At 38.3% G+C, this 25,558-nt stretch overlaps 2 protein-coding genes across 3 annotated transcripts; one reads left to right on the forward strand and one right to left on the reverse strand.

Moving 5' to 3' along the window:
- The first annotated feature begins 1,221 nt into the window (after positions 1-1,221).
- Positions 1,222-12,025, forward strand: fam20a (FAM20A golgi associated secretory pathway pseudokinase). Its single transcript, XM_060863812.1, has 11 exons — positions 1,222-2,008; positions 3,310-3,503; positions 4,218-4,268; positions 5,329-5,407; positions 5,484-5,576; positions 6,859-6,974; positions 7,128-7,308; positions 8,422-8,531; positions 8,671-8,752; positions 8,842-8,901; positions 10,062-12,025. The coding sequence occupies exons 1-11, from the start codon at positions 1,662-1,664 to the stop codon at positions 10,327-10,329; spliced, it is 1,581 nt and encodes a 526-aa protein (XP_060719795.1). The 5' UTR covers positions 1,222-1,661; the 3' UTR covers positions 10,330-12,025.
- On the reverse strand, positions 11,666-19,427 carry prkar1ab (protein kinase, cAMP-dependent, regulatory, type I, alpha (tissue specific extinguisher 1) b). 2 transcript variants are annotated; one of them, XM_060863814.1, is made up of 11 exons: positions 19,321-19,427; positions 18,080-18,274; positions 16,376-16,543; positions 16,172-16,263; positions 16,025-16,086; positions 15,882-15,928; positions 15,496-15,654; positions 15,347-15,407; positions 14,755-14,876; positions 14,581-14,662; positions 11,666-14,152 (listed from the first exon to the last, which is right to left on the reverse strand). In XM_060863814.1, exons 2-11 carry the CDS (start codon positions 18,242-18,244, stop codon positions 13,980-13,982), a joined length of 1,131 nt encoding a protein of 376 aa, XP_060719797.1. In that variant the 5' UTR covers positions 18,245-18,274; positions 19,321-19,427; the 3' UTR covers positions 11,666-13,979. The 2 variants fall into 2 exon arrangements, with proteins under 2 accessions (XP_060719797.1, XP_060719796.1); XM_060863813.1 differs by having other exon boundaries at positions 19,317-19,414.
- Positions 19,428-25,558: the final 6,131 nt, after the last annotated feature.

Below are 25,558 nucleotides of genomic sequence, written 5' to 3' on the forward strand. Positions count from 1 at the left end.
CTTTGTACAATTTACCACAAAGTGATGTCCAGGAAGACATGGTTCACCCAAGTTAAAGTGGAACTAACTTCAACCCCATTGAACACCTTTGGGATAAACTGAGACAGTGACTGTGCCTCAGGCCTCATTTTTCTATGAACCTCTTTAACCATGCTCCAAAATCTAGTGAAAAGCCTTCTCAGAAGAATGGTGTATATATGAAGCAGTGGGCTGTTGTGGCTCAACTGGTTAAGGCTCTGAGTTGTTGATCAGGTTTCGAGCCCCAGAACTGCCAAGCTGCCACTGAGGTGCCATTGATCAAGGCCCTTAACCCTCTGTGCTCCAGGGGTGCTGTATCATGTCTGACCCTGTGCTCTAACCCCAACCTCCAAAGCTGGGATATGTGAAGAAAGAATTTCACTGTGCTGTAATGTATATGTTTCAAAATAATGACTTCTCTGAATGGGATGTTTAAAAAGCACATATGGATGTGATGGTCATTGGCATGACTTTACTGTGTTACTTGTTAACATTACTTATGGTAAATAAGATAAATAATTAGTAAATGTAGACACACATTATGTGTCATGTAAATGTAAACACAGACACATCAAGTGCTGACAAGAAACCATGTCTCAGACGTGTCCTAAGCCACTCCACCCACAGAAATGTCTTTCCCCATATTACTCTGACTCAGTTTTAATCCTTGGCATTCTGTCAGGAATGAGTTCACATTATAGTAGTAACAGACAGGGTGTTGTCCGAACACACCATTCTCCATTTAACATCTGGAAACATCAACAACATAAACAGCTACAGTGGTCATGATGCATTTTTTATTAGAGGGCATTGCTTTTTTATACAAACCTACAGTTACAGCTGAGGCAAAGTTTAAAACTGTGAAATAAGCTGTATTTTTAGTGGTTAAATACATAGTAAGTGAGTTATTATTTTCTGTAGCACCCTTCTCTATTACCCATACACGCACACACACACAAATATGTTCAAAAAATATCATGGAAGGAGCAGCACAGATGCAGGCTGGGAAATGGCTTTTTGTATTTCCCACCCAGTTCTCCAGAATTCTGTTTAAATGCCACATTAAGCTCTTCCTTTCCAGCCAGCGCTTAAATCAGAGGGGAACGAAAGTATGATCCTCGTCATTTCACAAGTAAAAACATGAGGAAAACACACGTCTGCTTTTTTTTCTGCTGTCTCTTAAGCACGTTTGGATTCTACTTCGTTCTCTGTGTCTGTCATTCACACCCGGGCCAAAACTGTGTCTGTTTTTGACCAGAGACTCCGTCTACATGGGAAATGGGAAGGTGCAGCTGGAGTTTTGCCAAGAAGCAAGAGTAGCATTCTGCTTCCGTGCTCCAGTCAGAAGAGAGCAGAAGGGCATGGTTTCAGTCAGCCACTAAACAGAGAGGACACACACACAGATACAAACACACGTGTTGGCTCTATCCTCGTGGACCTGAGCTTTAAACCACAGGGGAACAATTCTGTGTATGTCTGCTGGAGAGGCCACAGTAAAAGGACAAAGCAGAAGATGTATCTGAAAGACTGGAACTATTAGAAGTTCTATAAATGCATATAACCTAGAATGCTGGAGAACTGCAAGATCTTCTTTGAGTGTGACCATCTCAATCGAGTGAGCCTGAGATCATCTTCTCTCACTAATGGCAAGAATGAAGAGGGACCGGTTCCTGTTGGTCATCTCCTTGCTTGTCATTCTGACAGTCGATGTCTACTTTGTTCTGCTTCCCAGGCTGAGAGCTTGGTACGATTTGTCCAGCGGTGGCTGTAGCTGCCATGGGGCTAATGACAGTGTTGGCTATACTGAACAGGTTCTTCTCAAAAAGGACCCAAGTTCCAATTTTGCCTCTCAAATAGGATCCAAGCTGAAAAAGCTTTTTGGCCATCCACTGTACAATATTCATTTGCCAGAGCTAAGTCCAGACGAGAGATTGCTGGAAGAAGAGGAGCTCATGGAATATTACAGGAGGAAAGTCACCCGCTATCAGAGGTGAGTGCAAATTATAAATTCGTATTTTCCATAATTCATAACATCTAATAGACCATATAAATTTAAATGATGCTTCATTAGATTTGTGTAATGCTATGCTTTCATCTGTTTTCGGAAAGGAAATGAATGTACAGTAACTGGTGGTGGGAGGTGCAGGGTTAAGAGTTACAAGGTAAAATAAGGTGACGGCTAAACCACAAACTGTGGCTGCCAGCTAAAATACAACACACTGTGGAACGTGATCCTAAAAAGAGTAACACAGAAAGCCTTTTAAAATCATTCAAATGTGTTACATATTAACGCAAAGGAACGTCTTTCAGGATACTTTAGATATCTCACAGAGTGTATGTAGGATATTTTAAGATGCCATTAACAAATAAGTTTAAACAGTGTAATATTTACATATTGAAATATTTAATACTCAAATTTTACAATTACACTTAAAATGGCTTTGTGTTCCACGTGTTAAGAAGCTTTAATCAGCCCTTTGAAGTTTATCTGCAGATATGATATCAGATATCAGTGAAAGAAATCCAGCACAGGCTCCATAATTCATTACAGCTGTATGTGTTGGCAGATCATAATAGGGTTAGCTGTCCGAATTTTCTTACGTTTTGTTTTTTTAGATTTGCCAACCAACTGAGAACTATTTTAGATTGTTTCGTGCAACTGTAGCCTGTGGTTTCTGGATTGAGGTCAGTTTTACTGATTGCAACAGTTCCCTGAAGAACCTAAAAAGCACACTGTTGGGAGCTCACGGCCAATCAGAGAAACCGTTGTGTCTATTGTGTGGTGAGGAAGTCTACGTTATAACTAAAGTCTTTTATCTAACCACTTCCAGAGCATTGTGAGTGTGTAGGAGTGCTAAAGAAAGCTGGAGAACTGATGACCATGACTCTTTGCACAATTAGGACTCAGCTTGTGATTCAGAGATGTCATGTTGACAGATTTTTGGGTCAGAGGCAAATATTTGTCACCAGATGGATCAATAATTTGAGGCAATGGTGCAAGGTCTGCCAGAATAAACAGCTTGTTTATTCTATATACTTAATGTAGAAAATCACCAAAGAACCTAGACATTAACATGGAGATACAAACATGTGTAAAACAAAAAAGTAAATGGAAAATATCCTTCAAAACCATCCTTAATTATCTGCATGGAAAGATTTATTTACAACAAAATCCAATAATGTCTTGGAAATTTGCTTAGAATTAATTTCTGAAATCTTTTAGATATCAAGGGGTTGTCATGAGATTAACACACTTGATACACAATACACACTGAAATGTCTTCTCCACAGACAGCAGAAGTTCTATGTTGAAGCAGCAGAAGCATCAAACATCTCATTGCCTGAGCAACCTGCAAACTTTAACCCTGATGCTAGCTGGCTGAAATTCCACTTGGGGATCAATCGTTACGCGCTTTACTCCAGAGATGATCAGAGCATCGATCAGCTCCAGCGAGATATGCAGACTGCCACGATCATTGGAGCAGGTGGTTATTTGTTCATTGCTAGAAAGTTCTGAATCATTTGTAATATGTCATGACAAGTCATTATTCCGGTCACTATATCTTATACAATCTAGTCAAATGTAATATATAAAATGTAAAAATATCATAAACCAGACACTGAATTTAATCACTGCTCTCCAAAAAAAAAGCTTTATTTTTGTACTGACAATTTTTAGTTCCAATTTTTTAGTCTGCTTCCTCAAAAGGTTTCTTTCTCATATCGTCTCAGGGAGTTTTTTCCTCACCGCTGTTGCCTCATTCTTGCTCATTAGGGATAAATATAAATTTAAATTTCTAATTTTTATTCTAAATTTATTCTACTTCGAGACACATTGTTAAAAGCACTATAAAAGTTTGTGGTGGTGGCTTAAGTGGTTAAGCCTTTGGGTTGTTGGAAACATTTTCTAGTTGCATCTGTACCAAAACAGCCTTCACATTCATTTAAATTCCAGTTCAGACGTTCGGAATGGTAGTGTCAGGATAATTGCTAATTAGCATGAAATAATGTAGTACCACGAACAAATATAAACTTTATAGGTCCTTAAAATAATTTCAGACAAGACTATATCCCTCGGATGTCTTAAATCTCTGTCAATTTATTTGGCTCCAGTTTGATCTAAAGCTTCAGAAGCCAATGATAAAAGTTGCTGGTTGCCTAAAAAGTGAAAATCTGATTCATGTCTTAATATATTTTAGATTACACTCAAGATGAAAAGGCCTTAAAAGGAGCATGTGACTGTTCACAAGGTAAGATTTGATCTTTTTCTGCTCAGGGAGTCTTCTCAGCAATTTAAGAATCATTTCACAACAGGAAATGACTGTTTCTTTTGTTCAGTTTAAAAATACGAAGCTATAAACCAGAGAAAAATCTGTTAAAGGTGGGCACAGATTTAGGGCAAATATAGCTGCTGGATTTCGAAAGAATGGGTTTATGTCACTGTGCCCTTTAAAAGAAGCTACTGGCTGGGGTGCATTAACATAAAAGCTACAAACAACTGCCATCTGTGAAAACTTATTGAAAGAATTTCTTCAAGCCTGAAGTCATAGAGAGCATAGCATATTTGTCCAAATCAAAACACACAAAGACATGCATACACATACACGCACACATACGCATGTGTACACACACACACACACACGCACACGTACACACGCACACATGTACACATGCACATACACACACGTGTACACACAAACACACACCCATGCACACACGCACAAACGCGTACACACACATACAATTTGTTCACACATGCACGGACATGCACACACAAGCAAACACAGAGTGGGTTAAAATATAAACGTCCAATTTTTTCAAAAATGTCTCTCCAAGGGTAAAAATATATATATATTTCTCTGGGTCATTCGATTCCTTTATACACTTTCTGTTAGGATTCGTCACTACGGTGGTTGTAGACTGTTTATATGATATGATATGAAATGCTAAAAGGAGTTTAAAAAAAAAAAAAAACAGTATAGTTTTGTTTGGAGCCAAGGAATGTTACAACCTCAGACAAAAGCAAAGAGAAGGGCATAACAACCACCAGTTTAAATAAAACCCAGTCCTATGTAATTAAGCTATCACTCACAGGCCATAAAGAGAAATTTCAACCTCTAATATTTGTTCTGTTATACACAGAGCTACAGGCAGAAAGGAAAAGTAAGACATGAGACTCGCTATGTGAACATGTTTAGATATAACACTTGCCTAAAGAAAAATACTTTAGACTTGAGAATAACAAGCAACCTTAATACATAATAATAAAATAATAAAAAAGTCATAAATAAAAATCAATCTACTTTACAGTGGTTAAGCCAAGTGGCCATCACCTGAAACTTGCCCTGAAGCTGCAAGACTTTGGGAAAGCCATGTTCAAACCTATGAGGTAAGTTAAAACCATGAAATAACATAATATCCTTGATGTGCAATTTTTCTAATGTCAAAAAACGATTGGTCTTCAGACAGGAACGACACGAGGAGACACCGGAGGACTTCTTTTATTTTGTTGACTTCCAGAGACACAATGCGGAAATTGCTTCTTTCCACCTGGACAGGTTTGATCTTTATTTTCAACTTTTGTTTCAAATGAACAATTTGATCAGAACTCTTGACTGAAATCAGAAATACAGCACTACTTATCTCTCCCCTCTGAGATCCAGTTAATAAATAAACATACGCAGTGACAGTACAGCTTCACACGGGACTCTAAAATAAGTGCTTACTGAACAGACTGTCAGCTGTAATGGATGTTTATGTCTCGCTGTGTAATCTACAGTATACCTCAGATCCTCCTAAAGGTGTCAGTCTATAATACTAAAGCTACATAACTGCCATATCACCACAAACCCCCATCTCACCCACACACACACACCCAACCACACCCCCCCCACACACAGACACACACACAGACACACACACAGACACACACACACACACACACACACACACACACACACAGAGACATACCCACCCACACACAGACACACACCCACACACAAATACACACAGACAGATGCGCACAGACACACACGCACACCCATAGACATACACACACAGACACACACATACACACAAACACACACACACCCATAGACATACACACCCACACACACTCACACACATACACACACAGACAGACATACACACACATAGACACACACAAACATACATACAGGCACACACATACAGGCACACACAGGAACATACACATATACAGGCACACACACACAGGCACACACACACAGACACATGCACACAGACACACAAAGTAAAAATTACACAGGGATTGTTCCTTAAAGCTGCATGTTATTACTGCATTTTTTCACAAGGTCCAGAATTAAAGAACACTGAAATTATATGCAGAATAGCTGAAGCACGAAAAGTTCAATGTCAAATGCACCAGAACTGCAAAGTGCAAACTTTTTATTATCAGAGGACTTTAATTCTAAAGTGTAGCAATCCTATATCACAAGATGGAAAATGTACACGTGATGTATTTATATGCATGAGATGCTCACTAGTCCAATATTATAATAAAATAAAAAATATAAGTCCAATATTAATCCTGAACTTTTTGTATTATTTTTCTTGTCTTCTGTAAAGCTGCTTTTGGACAATACAAATAAAACTGAGTAAAATTTAATTGAAATTAATGTTAGTAGTTTCAATTATGAAATGTGACAGAAAATAGCAAATAGACAGATTCAAATTTTGAAAATTATTGCCTTATATGTTCATGTTTTAACTGGGGTCTTTGTAATTTCTTTTCTGCATTTAAAAAAAAAGGCAGCCAAGTAAATTTTTTTTGGCTGCTGAAATGTAATCTGTCTCGCTCAGAGTCCTTGATTTCCGGAGAGTTCCGCCTGTAGTTGGGAGACTCATTAATATCACAGGTGAGGTATTGTACACCACATACAATGAGGAGCTCCGTAGTGTATTCTTCACCTCACCAGGTAAGCTCTCACATTCACAAGGGAATAAACATAAAATAAAAACATTTTATACGTAATAAACCTGTTAGTCATCTTATTAACCTGGTAAAACAGTGCCCGTATTGTGGACAAGAATCTTAAATTACAATCTGCTTCTTTTTGTTTCCTTGTCAGCAAACAACACATGTTTCTTTGCCAAGTGTCTGTATGTGTGTAAGACGGAATATGCGGTGTGCGGACATCCAGACCTTCTGGAAGGTTCCATGTCGGCCTACCTGCCTGGACTGAGTGTAGCACCCCGCATTTCCATCCCCAGCCCCTGGATCCGCTCTTACACCTTTACTGGAAAAGAGGAGTATGCTTAATCTTGATGATAAATAAACAAACAAACAAACAAACAAACAAACAATGGACAGCTTGCATGTGGAGTGACATTTCTGAATGTTAGCTGGTTGCTGGTTTTGATTGACTGAACCCACAATTGATATACCGCGAGGTTTCACTTTTAATTATTAAAACAAAAAACAAACAAAAAAATAAAACATTGGTGGCTCAAGTGGATAGGCTCTAAGTTGTTGATTGCAGGATTGAGGTTCAAGCCCCAGCACTGCCAAGTTGCCACTCTTACCACTGGGCACTGTATCATGGCTGACCCTGTGCTCTGACCCCAACCGCCAAAGTTGCTCATATGTTGAAGAAATAATTTCACTGTGCTGTAATGTATATGTGACAAAATAAAGACTTCTATATAGAAGTGACTGAAGGACTGCTAACATCAGTAGATTGACATATTTGGGTTTTTAACCAGTTTATTAAAAAGTCTACATTTTTATGAGCTCCTGTGTGGAACAACTGAAAAACCATTGGCCTTATTGTCAAATTGTTTTGAACTTCAAATAGTTACAGTGATGATGTAGTCACTGGTGGTCAAAGGAAAAGACAGAAAACTTGGCCATGCTTTCTGGGTGACACTGGGGCAGCTGTGAGCTCAGCTGAGGGCTTTTTGCCTTGTTGTATGAGTGTGTTGTTCCAGGGAAGCACATGCTAGACTCACCTGCTCTGACTGGTTGATGTGAGGGAATTGGCAAATGATCAAATTGCCTCTAGGTTTGGGTGTTCGATTCCTGCCTCTGCCATGTGCGTAGAGTTAGAGAGTAGAGTTTGCATGTTCTTCCTGTGCCTCAGAGGGCTTCAGAGTTTCTTCTGGGTATACCAGTTTCCTCCCCAGTTCAAAAGACAGTAAGCTGGATTTTAGCTTTGGCATCTCTAAAATGTCCGTAGAGTGCGTGTGCCTTGCAATAGACATCCAGTCCATGGTGTCCTCTGCCTTTTCCCTGAGTCTCCTGGGATAGTAAGTGCAACCCATAGGATAAGTGATGCATAGAATGAATGGATGGATAGATGGATGGATGATCTTTACTATCATATCTGTGCAAAAGGATAAGAGAAGTTTCTCTTCTTATTTTAGATGGGAAGTCAATCCATCATACTGTGACACCATCAAAAAACTTTACCCCTACAGCGCTGGAAACAGACTACTTAACATCATTGACATGGCCATATTTGACTTCCTGACAGGTAAAAACAACACCTGTAACTTTCTCAATGCTACATTTCCGTGCATGGCTAAGCACAACTAATACTCAAATGCTCTGTACCTCATGTCAAGTTTTATCCTATGCATCATGTACACACAGCAAGCTTTTTTTTATTTTAGGAAACATGGACAGGCACCACTATGAAATTTTTACCAGGTTTGGTGACGAAGGATTTCTGCTTCACCTTGACAATGCGCGAGGGTCTGATTTTAGTCACAGTTTCATTGCTTCATTGCTTCATTGCTTTTTTTCTTGCAATAAAATCACTTTGAATTGCTTGTGTTTCACAGGTTTGGAAGACATTCCTATGATGAGATGTCAATTCTGGCACCACTGACCCAGTGCTGTATGTACGTACTTCCTGTACGGGTTTAGTACACAGCTAATCCCCGTGTTACGAAGGAGATACCTTCCCATGACCCCATCATGACTAGAAAATATCACAAGTCATACCATGACCTAGCCTACCCAGGAGTCTTAAAGAATGGCTGTGACCCTAAAATCTAAAATGAAATCATGAAGCTACGTATCATACACGCATTAAAGTATCGTTTCATATCGTATCATATCGTACTCACCCAGAATCTGTCTGATGTCTGCAAAATCCAGCAACATTAGGTCGTTGATGGCTACATTAACTTAGTTGTAGGAAGATGACGGCTATTGTAAAGGAAAAAAAAATCAAACACTCTTTCTATCGCTGACTAGGTGAGGCATCTCAAAGGCGGGAGCCCAACGTATCGTGCCACATACGCTGCTACGATTGCCTGCTGTGCAAAATTTTGAAAATTTTTACAATTTTGTCGTATCTTTGTCCTCTGTCGTAAGATCGAATAATCGCAAGTTGAACTATCGCAACTTAGGGAGTATCTGTACACAGTTCACCTCCATATATAATTTCTTGACAAGAAGGTGAAGGAAAACACAACTGGAGGTCCCTATGGTGGAATTCTAGCAAATAGCACAAAAAGATAATCAACTGGGATTTGGCCAAAACTTGGGGACATGGGGTTCATTATTCATCCCATAATTCATTGATTAATTTCCCAATCAACCCAAATAATAGATATGTTAATCAGCACAAAAGCATAATCTTTCATACCAGGTGCAGAGTAACAAAGAGTGTGAGAAACAAAATGAACCAACTTTATAGTTTCATGTTTTCAAATGATCTTTTTGAAAACATTTCCAAATGGATTTTTTTTAAATATTAAAAAAAATGTCCCTCCCCCACTGAAATATCAAGTTTATAAATGATATAAGGAAAATTCTATATATATATATATATGTATATATATATATATAAGAATTTTTTAGAAACTATAGACACTTTTTTTTTAAAAATGTGTCTATTTTTTATGTCAACTGTTTTGACCAGAACAAAAAGGTGGTTCATTCAGAAAGAAAGCAAACACCTTGACACATTTCAGTGATATCTGAAATATCTGTCATGTTCTTGACTGCATTATCTGTTGTTCCGATGATTCATGTGGTGTTGATTCTCCTTCAGAATTAAACACTCTACGTTGCTGAGGCTTCAGCTATTGATGCAACCAGAGTATCGTCTCAGTGACGTGATGAGAGAGTCTCTGGACCGAGATCCACTTCGACCCGTTCTGACTGAGCTCCACCTGCAGGCTCTTGATCGGAGACTGGAGCGTGTGGTCAGGTCTGTGAGTAGATGTGTGAAGAAACGCGGAAAAGCCAAGGTGGTGGTCACAGACTTCATAGAGACCTCCGGTGCAGCTACAGAAATAAACTACAAAAAAAGCCGGTGATGGATCTTGAGGAGATTAAAAAAAATTGATGAAAAACGTTAAGAAAGTGATGATTAGACTTTGGATGCTCTATATTTGGAGCAGGTGATGGCCGTGTGAAAAAGACCAGATGAGGAACGATAGAAAAACACTGGAACACTGACTAATGGATGTAGCTCATGATTCTGAGCAAGAGCTTTTATATTTGGTTTCATAACATGGAGAAAAATCGTGCGTGTGAACAAGCACTATTAATCATCGCACACCAGATTGTGCTCGGTGGAGGGAAGATGTTTTCAGAATCGTAAAACTGACAGACGACATCATGTTCCTGAGAAGCGGCCGTGGGATTCGCGGTGTACTTTTAAGGCACATCAGTGTTTGGACTTTTCAAACATTCCATCCAACTTTTTAAAGAAATACTTATTTGGGAGAGAGAAAAACAGGACAGAGAGCAGCGAAGAGGTTGATTCTTCGGAGAAAACTGTACGCCATTAAAATGTCGAAAACATTGGATTTGTGGCTTTCGGTCCAGACAGCGAGCGAGCATATAATCCTTGGCTGTCTGTAAGCTTCACGGTTTGTAGGCTTTCAAGTGGAATCTCAAAACCCGCCAGAATAAAATCATCTGAACTATTTACAGGCAAGTGCTGCTGTGCCAAAACTTTGTTCCAACTTGTGGTATGCAGTTTATTACAACAAAAATGTTAAAGGTAGAAGTTAAAAAAATAGATTTTGGATGGAGCTGCACCGTGTTTGTCCTTAGAGCTAGTCTGCATGTTCTGAGTGACAACTAAAAAAACTAAATCTGGAAACCATGAAGTACATGAAGTCCCACTCGAAATGACTGAGCGTTTGACCCATTTGTACTGAAAAACAAAACAAACAAATCAATGTGATCTGTATTTCATTTCATTTCCTCAAAAAAAACTAGAATACTACCTTTTCTGTTCTCATGTGCTTTTGGAAGGCTTACATGGGATTTCTACATATTAGCGAGCTTTCTTTTGTTCCACACATTAATCAAAGCTGGTGTAGCGTCACTGTCAGTTTAAAGCAGTTTAAAGGCTTGTTTAATCTAAGTTTATGTTCCACGTTTCCACAAAACAAGCATCAGCCACGGATGTGACACACTTCAATGTTTTTCCTGCTTTAACAAACATTAATCTTATAACTGACCAAAAATCCTGCCCCCTTGTGGCAGCGTTACGCCATGACTCAATTTTAAATGATCCATTTGCCCTAATTTCTATAAAACACTGGATGATGTAGTATTTATGCGCTCGGTGTTCTAAGGTTATAAAGAACGGTGTAATGTAAGTGCTGGTTATAAAGACGACAAAGGAATACAAACACGTCTCAGCAACTTTTTATTGCTTCAACTGCCATTGTGACAAGCTATACCAAAAAAATAATAATCATTCGGTCAATGACATTATAAATCAAAGCATAAGTGACATTTAGAATAAAAGAAAAATAGAGCTTATGGTCCACTGTTTATGATAGCTGCAGGTCTAATGACTGCAGTCTCATGATACCAGCTCAAGGTCTGGGTTTGTGAGATACAGAGCATAGAGTCTTTAGTAATAAAAGCTAAGTAATGATAATGGATTAATATACGTTTTTAAACATAAAGAAACTCTGGGTACCTTAAAGGATGAAATACTATGTAATAAATATAGAATGTGAAGGAATAAACTGTAACAGTGATGAAGGGGACTGGCCTGAATGTTGTGTTTTATGCACTTTAATAACAGGAATCCTGAGAATACAAGGGCGAGTTAAAAGAAACGGAACTTATTTTAAACTTGTTTTTTTTTTTGTTGTTATTATCGTTTTTCTACACAATCTCCATTTCTGCAAGTGTTCCAGTGTTTGAGATTATTATTCTATTCTTTTTTTTTAAAGAAATTTGCTATTCTATTGTCGCAGTTTTAACCGATTGACACGCCGTCATATGGTTTTTCAGCTTTTATGAGTAGAAATTGCGCTATTTATCTCTACTTTGCAAACGCACATCCACAGAAAAAAATCAATATTGCACAAAACAATGTGTTCAGGATAAAAAGCAAGCAACTATTAATCGATATGGCACAAAGCTGCTAAAGAAAATTAAGAACATCTCGCTGTAAACGGCATCGCTAATACTGGAGTTTTACAGTCTATTAAAATTTCTATTAAGATGAGTGGAAATATTCTTGGCTAGTTTTAGGACTGAAATATTTTAAATAAGACTTGTTGTGACCTGAATTTTGGCACTGGGACTTGAACCCCGATGAAACGATGACTTTTATTTAAATAAATCCTCGGTGCAAGGGAAACAGAGATTGTGATAAATGCGAGGTTAGTGGAGTAGTGGTTCAAAATTATGCAACATGCAAGTGAGTAGCTTTATATATATATATATATATATATATAAAAAAAAAAAAAAAAAAAACACACACCACTACACACCTACATACACACCATCCACATTAATAGGAATGCCTGCTCATTTGAGCAGATATCTATTTGGCCATGTGGCAACGGCACCTCGACTAAAAATCATCTCGATCTTCATTTAATGAATGTTCACGTCAAACGTCGGATTCAACCGTAGCATGATTGTTGGTGCCAGATGGGTTGGTTTGTGTATTTCAGAAACTGCTGATGTTCACGCACAAAAGCATCCGAGTGGACCTCTGAGGGACGGTTCGGTGTTTGGAAACACGCTGTTATATAAGAGAGCCCAAAGGGATATGGACAGATTGGTTTGAACTGCCAGGAAGGACACAGCGACTCATGTAATAAGGCTTCATAACTAATCACCGTTTTGTTCATGCTGTTTTTTGTTTTCTGCACCACTCGATGTGAAAATCGCAGGAGATACTCTGTTTCGAAAACACTAAAACTCATCATCAGGCACCATCCACCACATCACAGTTAAAATCACAGGGCTCACACATTCCTCCCATTCTGAAAGTCTGGTGTGAAAGTGAACTGAAGATTTTGTGCATGGCATCGCTGTCACATGATTAAACTATTCAGAATAAATCAGCACCAGTATGGGTGTTCCTATAAAAGTGGACGGTGAACGTGTACAATTTTATAAACTTCCTTCATGTCAGGGGGGAAGCTGCTAGATACAAAGGACATCTAACTGATGTGTATATCTTCAGGAGATGGTTACTTCATTGGGGGCAAATACACGAAGCTTTCTGCAGCATGCATACAGTTTCTGGGTGTGGATGTGACGGAGCATGTTGTCAGTAAGTATTTGTATTTATATACCTGCTAATTCAGTTAACATCTTACAAAACTATTCTTAGAAAGTTACTTCAGCTACAGCAAAGCAAGCTAAAAAGAAAACGTGTGTTTTGGGCAGCCTTTTTTTCCTTTTCTTTTATTTTTTTAATATAATCTCACTCCTCCGTTTGTCTTTAAATAGTTTGATGTTAAAACGGCGGCCGGTAAAGCGGCGGCTCTGGATTTTCTTTTCAGTAAGTTTTGATTGTCTGACACTGGTAGGTCAATGCTGAGAAAGAACACATGCCATTTTGTTGTTTATAGCAAGTGCAACGTTTGAGTGCAGATGAAGTACGATTCTACTGGCGAGCAATAAAACAAGAGGAAAAAGGAAAGGAAAGTCAACTGCAGGAGTGGAACCAGCTAGGAAAGAGCTTTGTATGTGTTCAGACAGACAGCGACACAAAGCTGTTGTATTGCTGGATGTTGCGTTTAAGGATGTCCGAGCATGGCCCGAGCACTCGTTCGAAACGTGGCCGGTCCAGCTTGACACACTTCAGAGGGCCCCGGGCCACTACGGTGGCAGCACGCGGTCGGTTCATTAACAATGCGATCTCACCTAGAACAAACACACACACACACATACAGAGTGAGTGAGCACGCTTTCTGAAAGCATTAAGTAGACAACCATTTTGGCTAGAACACAATAAACCTGTATAAAATTATGCAGCAAAAAAAAAAGACAACAGTTAACTACTGTGTATCATCATTATTATTATTATTATTATTATTATTATTATTATTAAGATATTGCTTAAGCTGCCAGTAGGTCATTTTAGAGATGATAAACGTCTGACTCTGAGAACTATCACCACAAGTATGGAGCTGTGGAAAAGCTGTAATTTCCCGTAAGCTTGTGATAACCTGTAATTTCTGAGAAACCATAACACCTTCCGAAACAGCTGAACCTTACTATCAAGAACCCTTAGCTATAATTACAGAGAAAGATAACCAAACTTTCTCACTGAGGATTTAAAAAGTACTCACCGAAGTAGTCTGAAGGTCCCAAGCGACCCACTTCTACAAACTCCTCGTTCTCGGATCGTCTCTGCAGTACTGCTGCACATCCCTGGCAAAACAACACGTGAGCTTTAGAGAGGAAATGTGCAAATGGAGGTGGTAAATATCGCTGCAGGTTTAGAAAAGTAAACAGCTAGGCACCTCCAGTATGATGAAGAACTCATCACCCGGTTCTCCCTGTACAACGATCTTCTGACTGTCCTCAAACTGCACCGGCTCCAGAGCGTCAGCCACCGTCAGACGCTCCCATTTATCCAGTGACTCTGGCAACCAAAAGCAATAAAACGTGTTAAAGCAGCAATTAGAATTTTCAGTTGATGCTAACTAGTTAACAGTATAATTAAAATACTTAATTCCTTTCATCTTTTTTAATTTTATTTATAAAAACAGAATGCTGCAACTCTTTTTAACACATCTGGCTAGAACCCAGCATGTCCTTTAAATTCTAAAACCATGCACCACCTTTTGGCTTCTGTACCTCTGTAACACTTGTGATGCTTAAACCATTTTGACAAAATTAGAAAGTATGCATAAACAATGAAGGGCCCAAGGGTTATGCTCCTCTTGCTACCAGAATAACCTGAAGCTACAAACATCTTATGTACTCCTGATTGAAAGACAAGCATTAAGGAGCACACGCTGATATAAAAGACACAAGAGTTGCCATTTTAAACCAACCAGGACCCCTCGGCTGTTACTAATGTTCCCTTCGCACCAGAAGCTTGGCACTCACCGAGAATGGACACTTTACTGAGGAACTCTTCGTACATCTTCCTCTTCCTCAGGGTACTTCCCTAAAAAATACACATGGTGCTAATTTGCAGATTGCAAAATGAGTACCGAATTGCAAAAGCACCTTGTCAGTGCCCTGTATTCCTTTACCATCAGTATTCTCCTGTAGCTGTCTCTGTCGATGCCCCACAGCTTCACGTCGGTCTTAGCTCGGACAGTAGCAGCACGTGGAGTACCGTAGATCAGTGCCAACTCACCGAAACTGCCACCTTCGCCGATGCTGGTCGCCCATTCGTTGTTCACATAAACCTATTGGAGTCCACAAGTCAAACAGAAAGAACATTTACTCCATCGCAAGCATCAGGCAGCAAATCCCATGTTCATAGCACCACAGTCAGTTTTAAAGAAATCAGAATCATTCTAAATATTGGTTGGCAGTCGTATCTCCAGCTTGTGGGAAGTAGTTGATTATTTTCCTATGGCTGCGAGTTCAATCTGTGCGCTAAATAATATTTAGGTGACAAAGAGATGCTCACGTCCATTTCGCCCTGGTCGATCACGTAGAAGTTGTCACCTTCATCCCCTATTGGCAAAAAAAATCAGGATCAAACACCAAAACAACAGGAGCTTACGGATTTATTTATTGTTTTATATTTATTTAATTGTGTAAAAGTCAAACCCTGCAGAATAACAGTCTCTCCAGCGATGTACGTGACTGAGAACATGGCATCAAATATATCACTGTGTGGAGAAAGAGAGAAGCAGGTAGCGGGTTTTGACCAGAACTCCTATATACTGCATCTAAATAAGTAAAAGAAATTCTTACCTTCTTTCATTGTCATCCAAGTGTGAGAATAGCACGTTCTTTTCGATAGCTTTAGCTAGTGCTGCCATGGTCTTGTAGTCTTTGGGAATAACCTTTAAAAGCAGAAATGATGCAGTGAAAAATCAGAAAATAAGACGTCCCCTCAGCTGTTTTTGAAGGTTATAAGTGTCCCAAGGTTTTATGAGGGATATTAATGCTGCTGACCTTTCTAACGTAAGAGGCAGCGTCTTCCTCAGTGTACACCTCAGCGCTGATCGCCCCTCTTCTACTACGGCCCTTTACCACCGGGTTCATGGGAGGAGAAACCTCATCTTCACGCGAGTCTGAACGTGAGCTTGCCTTCTGCTGGTTAATCAACTGCTTGGCCTCCTCCTGCAGAGATCACGCAGTAAAGACCACCGAAGGTTTCTGTTTTCACCGTGTTTATTTATATAGGTGGTTAAATAAAGTAAACATACAAACAGGATATTTTGGATAAAAGCCCTTCATCAGCTGTATAAGCAGTGTTTCTGAGGCTGGAGGTTACTTTTAAATTAGCATCTAGTGTATTGGCTTTAGATCGATGCATATATACAAACACATTGGCCATATTAATTTAAAATCTCAGTTCTAAAAAGTAGCATATTGCTAACGATAATTGAGATGCTAGAACATGCTTTCCTGGATATAGCGTAACAGTCCACAGGACAAGGGCACAGTTGACTGGTATCTATGTGTATATAAATGTGAGGTAGAAACTGTCAGGGTCACTATTATATTGCCCCTTTTCCACCGAGGCCATTTGAGTGCTGGTTCGGAGCCAGAGCCTAATTTAGAACCAGGAAAAGTGGTTCTTAAGTAGCACCAAAATGTTGCTGGTCTAGACTTAAGAACCGCTTGTGTCAGGGGCTGTGGGCAGGGTTGGGGACAGGGCTACTGTTATCGCCTTTGATAATGTACCTTAAGTATACCAATGTTTAATACATTTTCACAGGTTCACAAAGCCATGAGCATTAACAGTAAAGCAACATCCGCCATTGTAGTTGTTTGACGCTGCAAAGATGAGACGTATACAGTGATGTCAGACTTGGCCCTGTGATGGCTCTCTAACTGATGGAAAGACAAACCGGTTCTTAGAAGGCTCGCCAGTGGAACCAGCTTTGAACCAGCACCAGCTCTAGGTCTGAACCAGCACCCGGAGCATAAGACCAAGCATCTGTTCTCTTTTAAGTCAAATGGCACAGACCTGTGCACATGAAAATGGTGTTTAGTGACCCGTTTCTGCATAAACAATTATGAGTCAGAGTGCATGACGCTCGACATACTACCACCACCGTGTTTTTACCGTGGGATGTTGTTCTCAGAAAAAACAAAAGAGAAAGGAATGCTCAAGCTCAAATAAATGATTAAAGTTCTCCATTCTGACCAGTAAAAACAGAACCTACAGCACTATATCATTTAGAAGTACCTTACAGGGTTAGATGGTCATTGACACATCTATTCTCCACAGCTTCCACATGTTTTATAGGTTCAATTGTAGCTTAATATTTAACTATTTTTTAAACAGCTTGCCTGTTGATGATTAGACGATTGAGGCTGGTTTGCATTTTCATTCGGGATTCATTTTAGAAGATTTTACTGATCTGTGATATTGGAGCATCTAGAACTATTCCACTGCATTGTATTTTTGCACTAACAAAATACTGCATGCTGTGAATTTGTTTGCACTTGAAATGTTAAAATATTTGATCTACGTGGAATCTTTTTTTGTTAAATGAAGTGACAATTCCTTAAATCAATGACACGTCTACTTAAAAAAAAGTATTTTAGAGTAAGCATGTTCCAGTCTGTCCTTGTCTGTGTGGATGTTTTGTCTGGCCGTCTGCCAGATGCTGTGAATGCAACAGTAAAAGATGCAAAGAGGCAGACCTTTTCAAGTCTCTCGAAGTAGTCTCGGAGGAAAGCCATGGGCCTCTCGGGCTGTGCCGTGCACAGCTGCACGATGCAGTCTTTCAGCAGCTGCTGGATGTTGTGCTTTTGGACATAGAGCTCGCATTCACGCAGGCTCCTCTCCTCTTCACTGTTGGATGCCATGCTGACCTGTCTCTCTTCACACCTTCTGATCTAGGGGGCAAAAAAAGGACGAGCGGTTAATGCAGATGGAAGACGATCTAGCAATGAAAAGAGACTATGATGCAGATGTACATGAGGGCCAGTATACTGTTCGCGTGTATCTTACACAGCTCTGACACTGGACAAGTACCATACCATTGTAAAGTAACCTGTGAGACTGTTTAGCGTGGCAATAAATATTACTTTATTATTATAAATAAGATACTTGAATGAAACATCTGAAAATTGACTTTATTCTGCTCTCCATCTCTGTGTGCTGAAAGCGAAAAGTTTTCCTTATAACATCCAGAAGGATTTATCTATCAATCTACAACCACCTTAATGAACTAGGAACAAAATCGAGTCATTTTAAATAAACTTTGACTGTAATAAAAAAAAAAATGAAATCATCTGACTACTTAAACAATTACATTCACATCAGCAACCCAAACAATAAGGTGATCAAGAAGAAAGTCTATATTTATACCAAGGATCAATTTTACGAATAGGTTCAACCTAGAAATAAATAACAAGACAATCATGACGGCCATGGATCAAGTCGTTCTGTTTTCAGATCAGAAAAAAATAAGCATCACGACTTTATATTTTAAACACCAGAAAGAAACTCGAGTGTGTTTGCACGAGCTTCAACATTCTGCTCATGTTAGAATCAAAACATTTACTATACAGTAGTTAATGCTGCTAGCATGAGGCCCACTGAAGCGACGCCATCTTTGTTTTTTTTTGTTTTTTTTTTGTCATAAACAAATAACACCATAACAAATGCTTCGGGATCGGACAGCAATTCATTCTGCGGGTTGCAGAAACAATAATTAATCATAATAATAGTGATTTCACACAACGCCTTAGTGTATTTTCCATTATCAGCGACCATCATATTACACAAGCTGCTGGTTAGCAGTTAGCTACTAAGCTACATTAGCAGAGGGGGCAATAAACCCGAGGTAACTGTTGTATTGTGCAACTCTAACCACCTAACAACGACTAGACAACATTACCACCTTAAACACTTAATCAAATAAACTCAATTTACCTACAATTTTAGCGTGTTATTAATTTGCCTTAAACTGTCGAAGGGTTTCTTAGCTCCACAGGAAACCAAACCAAAACTGCCATTGACGTCAATACGCCTCATCGACACGGAAGCCGTAACCATTGGCAACCTTAAAGTGAACGTTGCACCTTTTTTTAAGTACTTGCTATTCATTCCTTTATATTTATGTATTTATTCCATGTATATTTTCATCCGTTCTATATTTCAAAAAATAATCAACAAATGTTAATTTTAGAAGCTTTTATTTAAAATAATATATCTGACATCCACACCAGCATTATAAACAATATTTGCTATAATATTATTATAATATGTGCAAAGCGTCCAATGAAATGTATAGTTTCGTATAGATTCTAATCCTTCCTAAATATTTGTTTATATCGAATATATATATTCATACATGAATATTGACATGATATTCCTCGATTCTATTCGAATTTATTTGTATAGCGGTTTTAACAATGGACTTTGTCTCAAAGCAGCTTTACAGACCATAAACATTATAAAGAATAATATAAAGATTAATAGAATACAAAACGGTGGCTTAGTGGTTAAGCACGTGGTTAGCACGTTCGCCTCACACTTCCATGGTTGGGGGTTCGATTCCCACCTCCGCCTTGTGTGTGTGTGGAGTTTGCATGTTCTCCCCGTGCCTCGGGGGTTCCTCCCCTGGTCCAAAGACATGCATGGTAGGTTGATTGGCATCTCTGGAAAATTGTCCGTAGTATGAGAGTGTGTGTGCCTGCACTCCGACCAGGCTGTATCCTGCCTTGATGCCTGATAACGCCTGAGATAGGCACAGGCTCCCCGTGACCCGAGGTAGTTCGGATAAGTGGTAGAAAATGAGTGAGTGAGAGTGTGTTTGTATTTATCCCTGATGAGTAAGACTGAGGTGACTCAGGTGACTGAGATGAGGAAAAACTCCCTTGAATGGAAGGAAGAAACCTTGAGAGGAACCAGACTCAAAGGGGAACCGCATCCTCATCTGGGTGACACTGGAGGGTGTGATTATAAATATGCAGTCTGACAAATGTTGTAATGATGCAAAAGACCAGTATTTCAGACTGAAATATTTTCTCATTTCATCTCTTAGAGAATTTCTTTTGATTGCATCCTAGTATGAACCTTTCAACCTGCTTCACAATGCACATCAAAAGGTGTTTTGTAGTAATTAGGCTTGGGTGTGTTCACTCAACCAAACTATTAATTAAATTTGGTTAACAGTTTTATTGAGGATCTAAGGGGCAAATATTTTTATTTTCCATCAAGAAATGAAATGATGGTTTAAAAACTGTTTTTTGTCTGGTTGACAAAAACTGTTGTTTTTTCTGGGTTGAAGATCTAAAAGAATTAAATGTGACAAATATGCAACAATGAAAGAAATTCGGAAATAAAAAACCTAGCAATTACAACATAGGAAAAGAATTAAAATATGGCAGAAACATATTCAACTTAACTATAGCTGATAAATAAATGACACTGCATGCAAAACAGTAAGAAATACGACATCAGACACTGCCCCATCAGAGACTGACACTTTAGAGACTGTCCTATCAGAGACTGCCCTGTCAGAGACTGCCCCATCTAAGACTGCCCCATTAGAGACTGTTCCAAAAGATACTGCCCCATTAGAGACTGTCCCATTAGAGAATGCCCCATCAGAGGCTGCCCCATTAGGGAATGCCCCATCAGAGACTGCCCCATATGAGACTGCCCCATTAGGGAATGCCCCAGTAGAGACTGCCCCAGTAGAGACTGCCCCAGGGACTGTTTATTTATTTATTGTTTATTTATTTATTGTTTATTTATATGGATCCCATTAGCTGAAAGTCTGCGCAATCAGCTAGTCTTCCTGGGGTCCAAACACTACAACAACAACAACATTTCAATCATCACAATTGATATATATACACCTATACACATTACATATATATACACATACATACACATACGCATACATACATAAAATCTGGTTTTGATTCATAACAGGACTAGAAATAAATACAATATGATTTATAATTACATTAATCAAGACATATAAAAACCTACATCAACACATAACACCGTAGACTACTTTTAAATAACAGCTTATTATGAAGCTGACGAACTTCAATGGGAATGTTATTCCAGATGACAATAGCGCTATACAGGACAGTTTTCTTCATAAAATTAGTTTTTGGGTGGGGAGTCATTATATGACCTTTATTTGCTTTTCTGGTGTTATGATCGTGCACAGAATTACAGTACACTACTTGATTAAACAGAGAAATAGGTATTTTCATTGTCAATATCATGGTGCTTAAAGTAACTGTTATTCTTTGGTTTAAAGTGAGCCATGAAAGAGTAGAATACATCTGATCTCTACTTGTTTTAATTGAGCAGCCCAGAACAAGTCTTGCTGCTTTATTTTGCACAATTTGTATTTTTGTCAAGTCCTTTTTAGATGCAGAGGACCACACCTCAGTACAGTATGACAAATGACATAATATTAATGACTCTGTAACTATTTTTAAAGTGTCCCGATTTACATAATGGCAACATTTTTTTTGTTACTGCAATGCCGCATCCCATTCTGTTAACAATAGTATTTATGTGATCTGTCCAAGAAAGACTACTATCAATAACCAAACCCAACAGTTTAGCGTTCTCTACTTGTTGTATTCTTTGCCTGGCTATATGTAACTTTAATTCCGATCCAAGCATCAATTTTTGTTTTGATCCAATAATCATACTTTTAGTTTTGGATATATTTAATACTAATTTGTTTCCACTAACCCACTCATACACCAAATCTAATTCTCTAGAAAGAACATGATGAATTTTATCACATGAATCTGAAGCATAGTAAACAGTTGAGTCATCTGCAAACATTGTCATTGATGCTTTTTCAACAGTAAATCATTAATAAAAACAGAAAACAAAAGAGGACCCAAACAACTTCCTTGTGGTAAACCGCATGCTAAAGCTTTATAATTAGATAAAGAACCATTATAAAAAACCCGCTGAGTTCTGTAGGAAAGATAACTTTTCATCAGTGCAATAGCAGAAGGAGTGAAGCCATAGCTCTTCAATTTCTTAATTAAAATATTGTGGTCTATTACATCAAAAGCGGCACTGAAGTCCAACATGACCACTCCAACTAATTCAGAATTATCCATACTTCTAAGCCATCCATCAGTCATCTGTGTGAGAGCCGTACATGTAGAATGTGCCTTTCTATATGCATGCTGAAACATAGTCATCAAATTATTTTTCTGGAAATAATTACTAATTTGTGTATGAATAATCCTTTCCATAACTTTACTGAGTGCAGGCAAAATACTTATAGGTCTGCAGTTTTGCCCATTATAAGATAATCGATTGTCTTTTATCAATGGAATAATTTTCCCTTCCTTCCACAGAGTGGGATAAATCCCACTCACTATACACTGATTAAATATATGACACAACGGATCAGCAATATATTCGGCTGTTTTATTCAATACTAGGCTGTCCAAGTTGTCTGTGCCTGGACTACCATATGTTGGAAGAGACTTTAACAGGGCCACACTTCTGCAGTTTGCACACAATTAAAGTTAAAGTTACACATTTTATTAGCCATGATTTCCTTTTTGATCAGTTCACAGTAATTAAAATCTTGTGTTCCAAAACCTTTTCTTAAATTACTAACTTTATTTATAAAATAATCATTAAAATAGTCTGCAATATCTTTAGATTCTGTTATAAAACCTCCATCAGACTCTACAAAAGAAGGGGATGCATTTCTATTTCTACCCAGAATTTCATTTAAGATATGCCAAAGCTTATTACCATCATGTTTAACACTATCAATTCTGTTTTTGTAATACTCTTTTTCCTTTTATTCATTTTAGTAACTTGGTTCCTTAATTTACAATATTTTAATCTGTCCTCTAATAATCTTGTTTTCACAGCCACTTGTTTAGCCTCATCTCTTTGCGTCATCATATTTTTCAATGTTGAATCAATCCACCTTGCAGTATGTGTTTTTATTACCATATTTTTCATCGGTGCATATTTATCAACAATGTTCAAAAGCATACTCATAAAAACATCCAAGGAAGCTCCTGGGTTGTGGCCACTGTACACATGTTTCCAATTGACATTTTTAACTTCTCCCACAATCCTTTCAATGGCAGATACTTTATAAAACCTTTTATAAGTACCAAAAATAGCTTTAGCTTTAGGGACTTTAGCTTTCTTGTTAACAGCAATGAGATTATGATCACTAAACTAAAGTACGGTGGCCGGGAAGTGCAAAACAAATTAACAAAACCCAAACCAAATTAACAAGTCAGACAACCCGGAAGCGGTTGGTATAATTTGTTAATGGAAACTTACCATCATCGGACGAGACACCTTTCATTCACCTTTATATCTTTAATGACAGTCGTCTTGTCCAATGATCGGTAAGTTTCCATTCACAAACTATACCTACCGCTTCCGGGTTGTCTAAATCGGTGCATGAAACACATTAACAAATCAGAAAACAAATGAACAAATCAGAAAACAAATTAACAAATCAGAAAACAAATTAACAAATCAGAAAACACAACGACATTTCAGACAACCCAGAAGCGGTTGGTATAGTTTGTGATTGGACAAGACACCTGTCACTCAAAGTATACATGAAGTTCAACAGTCTGCCGCAGGGAAAAGTTCGAATGGATGGATGGAATGGATTACTGTGGATTAATTCTGTTATTTTCTTGAACGGAGAACTTTATTTAAACGGAGAACTTTACACATTACGCATAAGATTCCATACCTGTATATCTTGAGTGACAGGTGTCTTGTCCAATGATCGGTAAGTTTCCATTCAAAAACGATACACTACCGTTTCTGGGTTGTCTGACTTGTTGTGTTTTCGAATTTGTTAATGTGTTTTCTGATTTGTTAATTTGGTTTGGGTTTTGTCAATGTGTTTTTGGATTTGTTAACTTGGTTTGGGTTTTGTTAATGTGTTTTCGGATTTGTTAATTTGGTTTGGGTTTTGTCAATGTGTTTTCGGATTTGTTAACTTGGTTTGGGTTTTGTCAATGTGTTTTCGGATTTATTAATTTGGTTTGGGTTTTGTTAATGTGTTTTCGGTTTTTTTAATTTGTTTTGCACTTCCCGGCCACCGTACTAAACCCTACTGGTATTGACACAACGTCAGTACACAATTCTGGTACATTAGTGTAAATGTGGTCAATACATGTTGCTGTTGTAATGCCCACCTTGTTGCTAAAGATTCTTGTTGGCACATTAACTATTTGATGTAAATTGCAGACACATATATAGGAAAATAATTTCTTTTTCTTTATGCATCTGTCATCATTCCAATCAATGTTCATATCTCCAAGCAAGTAAAGTTCACAATTAACATCAGAGACGTTATCAAGCATTTCACCCAAGCATGTCAGATAGTCCACGTGTGCATTAGGAGGTCTATAACAGCATCCCACAAGCACTGGTTTCATATAAGGTACATAGACTTCTACCCATATAGCTTCAATGTCATTGCGTATTAAATTTTGTTTTAACTTACAAGGAATATTACTTTGCACAAAGATGGCCACACCACCACCAAATTTATTTCTATCCTTTCTAAAAACATTAAAACCTTTAACTGGTAATTCTGAGTTTTGAATAGAGCTGTCGAGATGTGTTTCAGATAGGGCTAATATATTGATTGAATACTTATGCACTAAATTATTAATGTCTTGTATTTTGTTCTTTATACTACAAATGTTTAGATGTGACAAAACCAAACCTTTACTAGTTTTGGTTGTACACATTAGTGTGATATAAGAATATAATTTAAAACACATCGTAATACACAGAATTATAATATAACATTATTTTACACTGAATTATGTCTTAGTCCCGGATCCTTTCCTCTCTAGGCAAAATTACCAATTTATCATACCTTAGTATTGCCTTTTCACCTTGGGCTCTAGCAGCTTTAGGTTTAGGCCACAGTTCCTTTCTTCTCTGAAGCACAGCCCCAGAGAAATCTTCATTTATGTAGATGTTAGTACCCTTGAGTTTTTTAGCAGAGGAAAGAATGCGTTGTTTGTCTTTGAGGCGCAGCAGATTCACCATAACTCTCCTGGGCCTTCCACACTCCTGGTACTGACCTATCCTTTGAACACGCTCAATTTCAATCTTCCCATCCAGTCCCAGATTATTGGAGAACATGTGCTGCACCTCCTGCTCCA

The sequence above is a fragment of the Tachysurus vachellii genome, chromosome 2 (assembly GCF_030014155.1).
Source record: "Tachysurus vachellii isolate PV-2020 chromosome 2, HZAU_Pvac_v1, whole genome shotgun sequence".
NCBI lineage: Eukaryota > Metazoa > Chordata > Actinopteri > Siluriformes > Bagridae > Tachysurus > Tachysurus vachellii.

Bases quoted from the DNA above. Each gene is read 5' to 3' on its own strand.
- prkar1ab (XM_060863814.1), bottom strand. From the start codon at position 18,244: ATGGCATCCAACAGTGAAGAGGAGAGGAGCCTGCGTGAATGCGAGCTC. The intron at 15,929-16,024 runs GTTTGACTTTTA...TTTTGCCAATAG, and splicing joins AGAGACTGTTATTCTGCAGG to GGGATGAAGGTGACAACTTC. The intron at 14,153-14,580 runs GTGAGTACTTTT...TGTTTGTTCTAG, and splicing joins GGGACCTTCAGACTACTTCG to GTGAGATCGCATTGTTAATG.
- fam20a (XM_060863812.1), top strand. From the start codon at position 1,662: ATGGCAAGAATGAAGAGGGACCGGTTCCTGTTGGTCATCTCCTTGCTT. The intron at 8,532-8,670 runs GTAAAAACAACA...TTTTTATTTTAG, and splicing joins CATATTTGACTTCCTGACAG to GAAACATGGACAGGCACCAC. The intron at 8,902-10,061 runs GTACGTACTTCC...ATTCTCCTTCAG, and splicing joins CCACTGACCCAGTGCTGTAT to AATTAAACACTCTACGTTGC.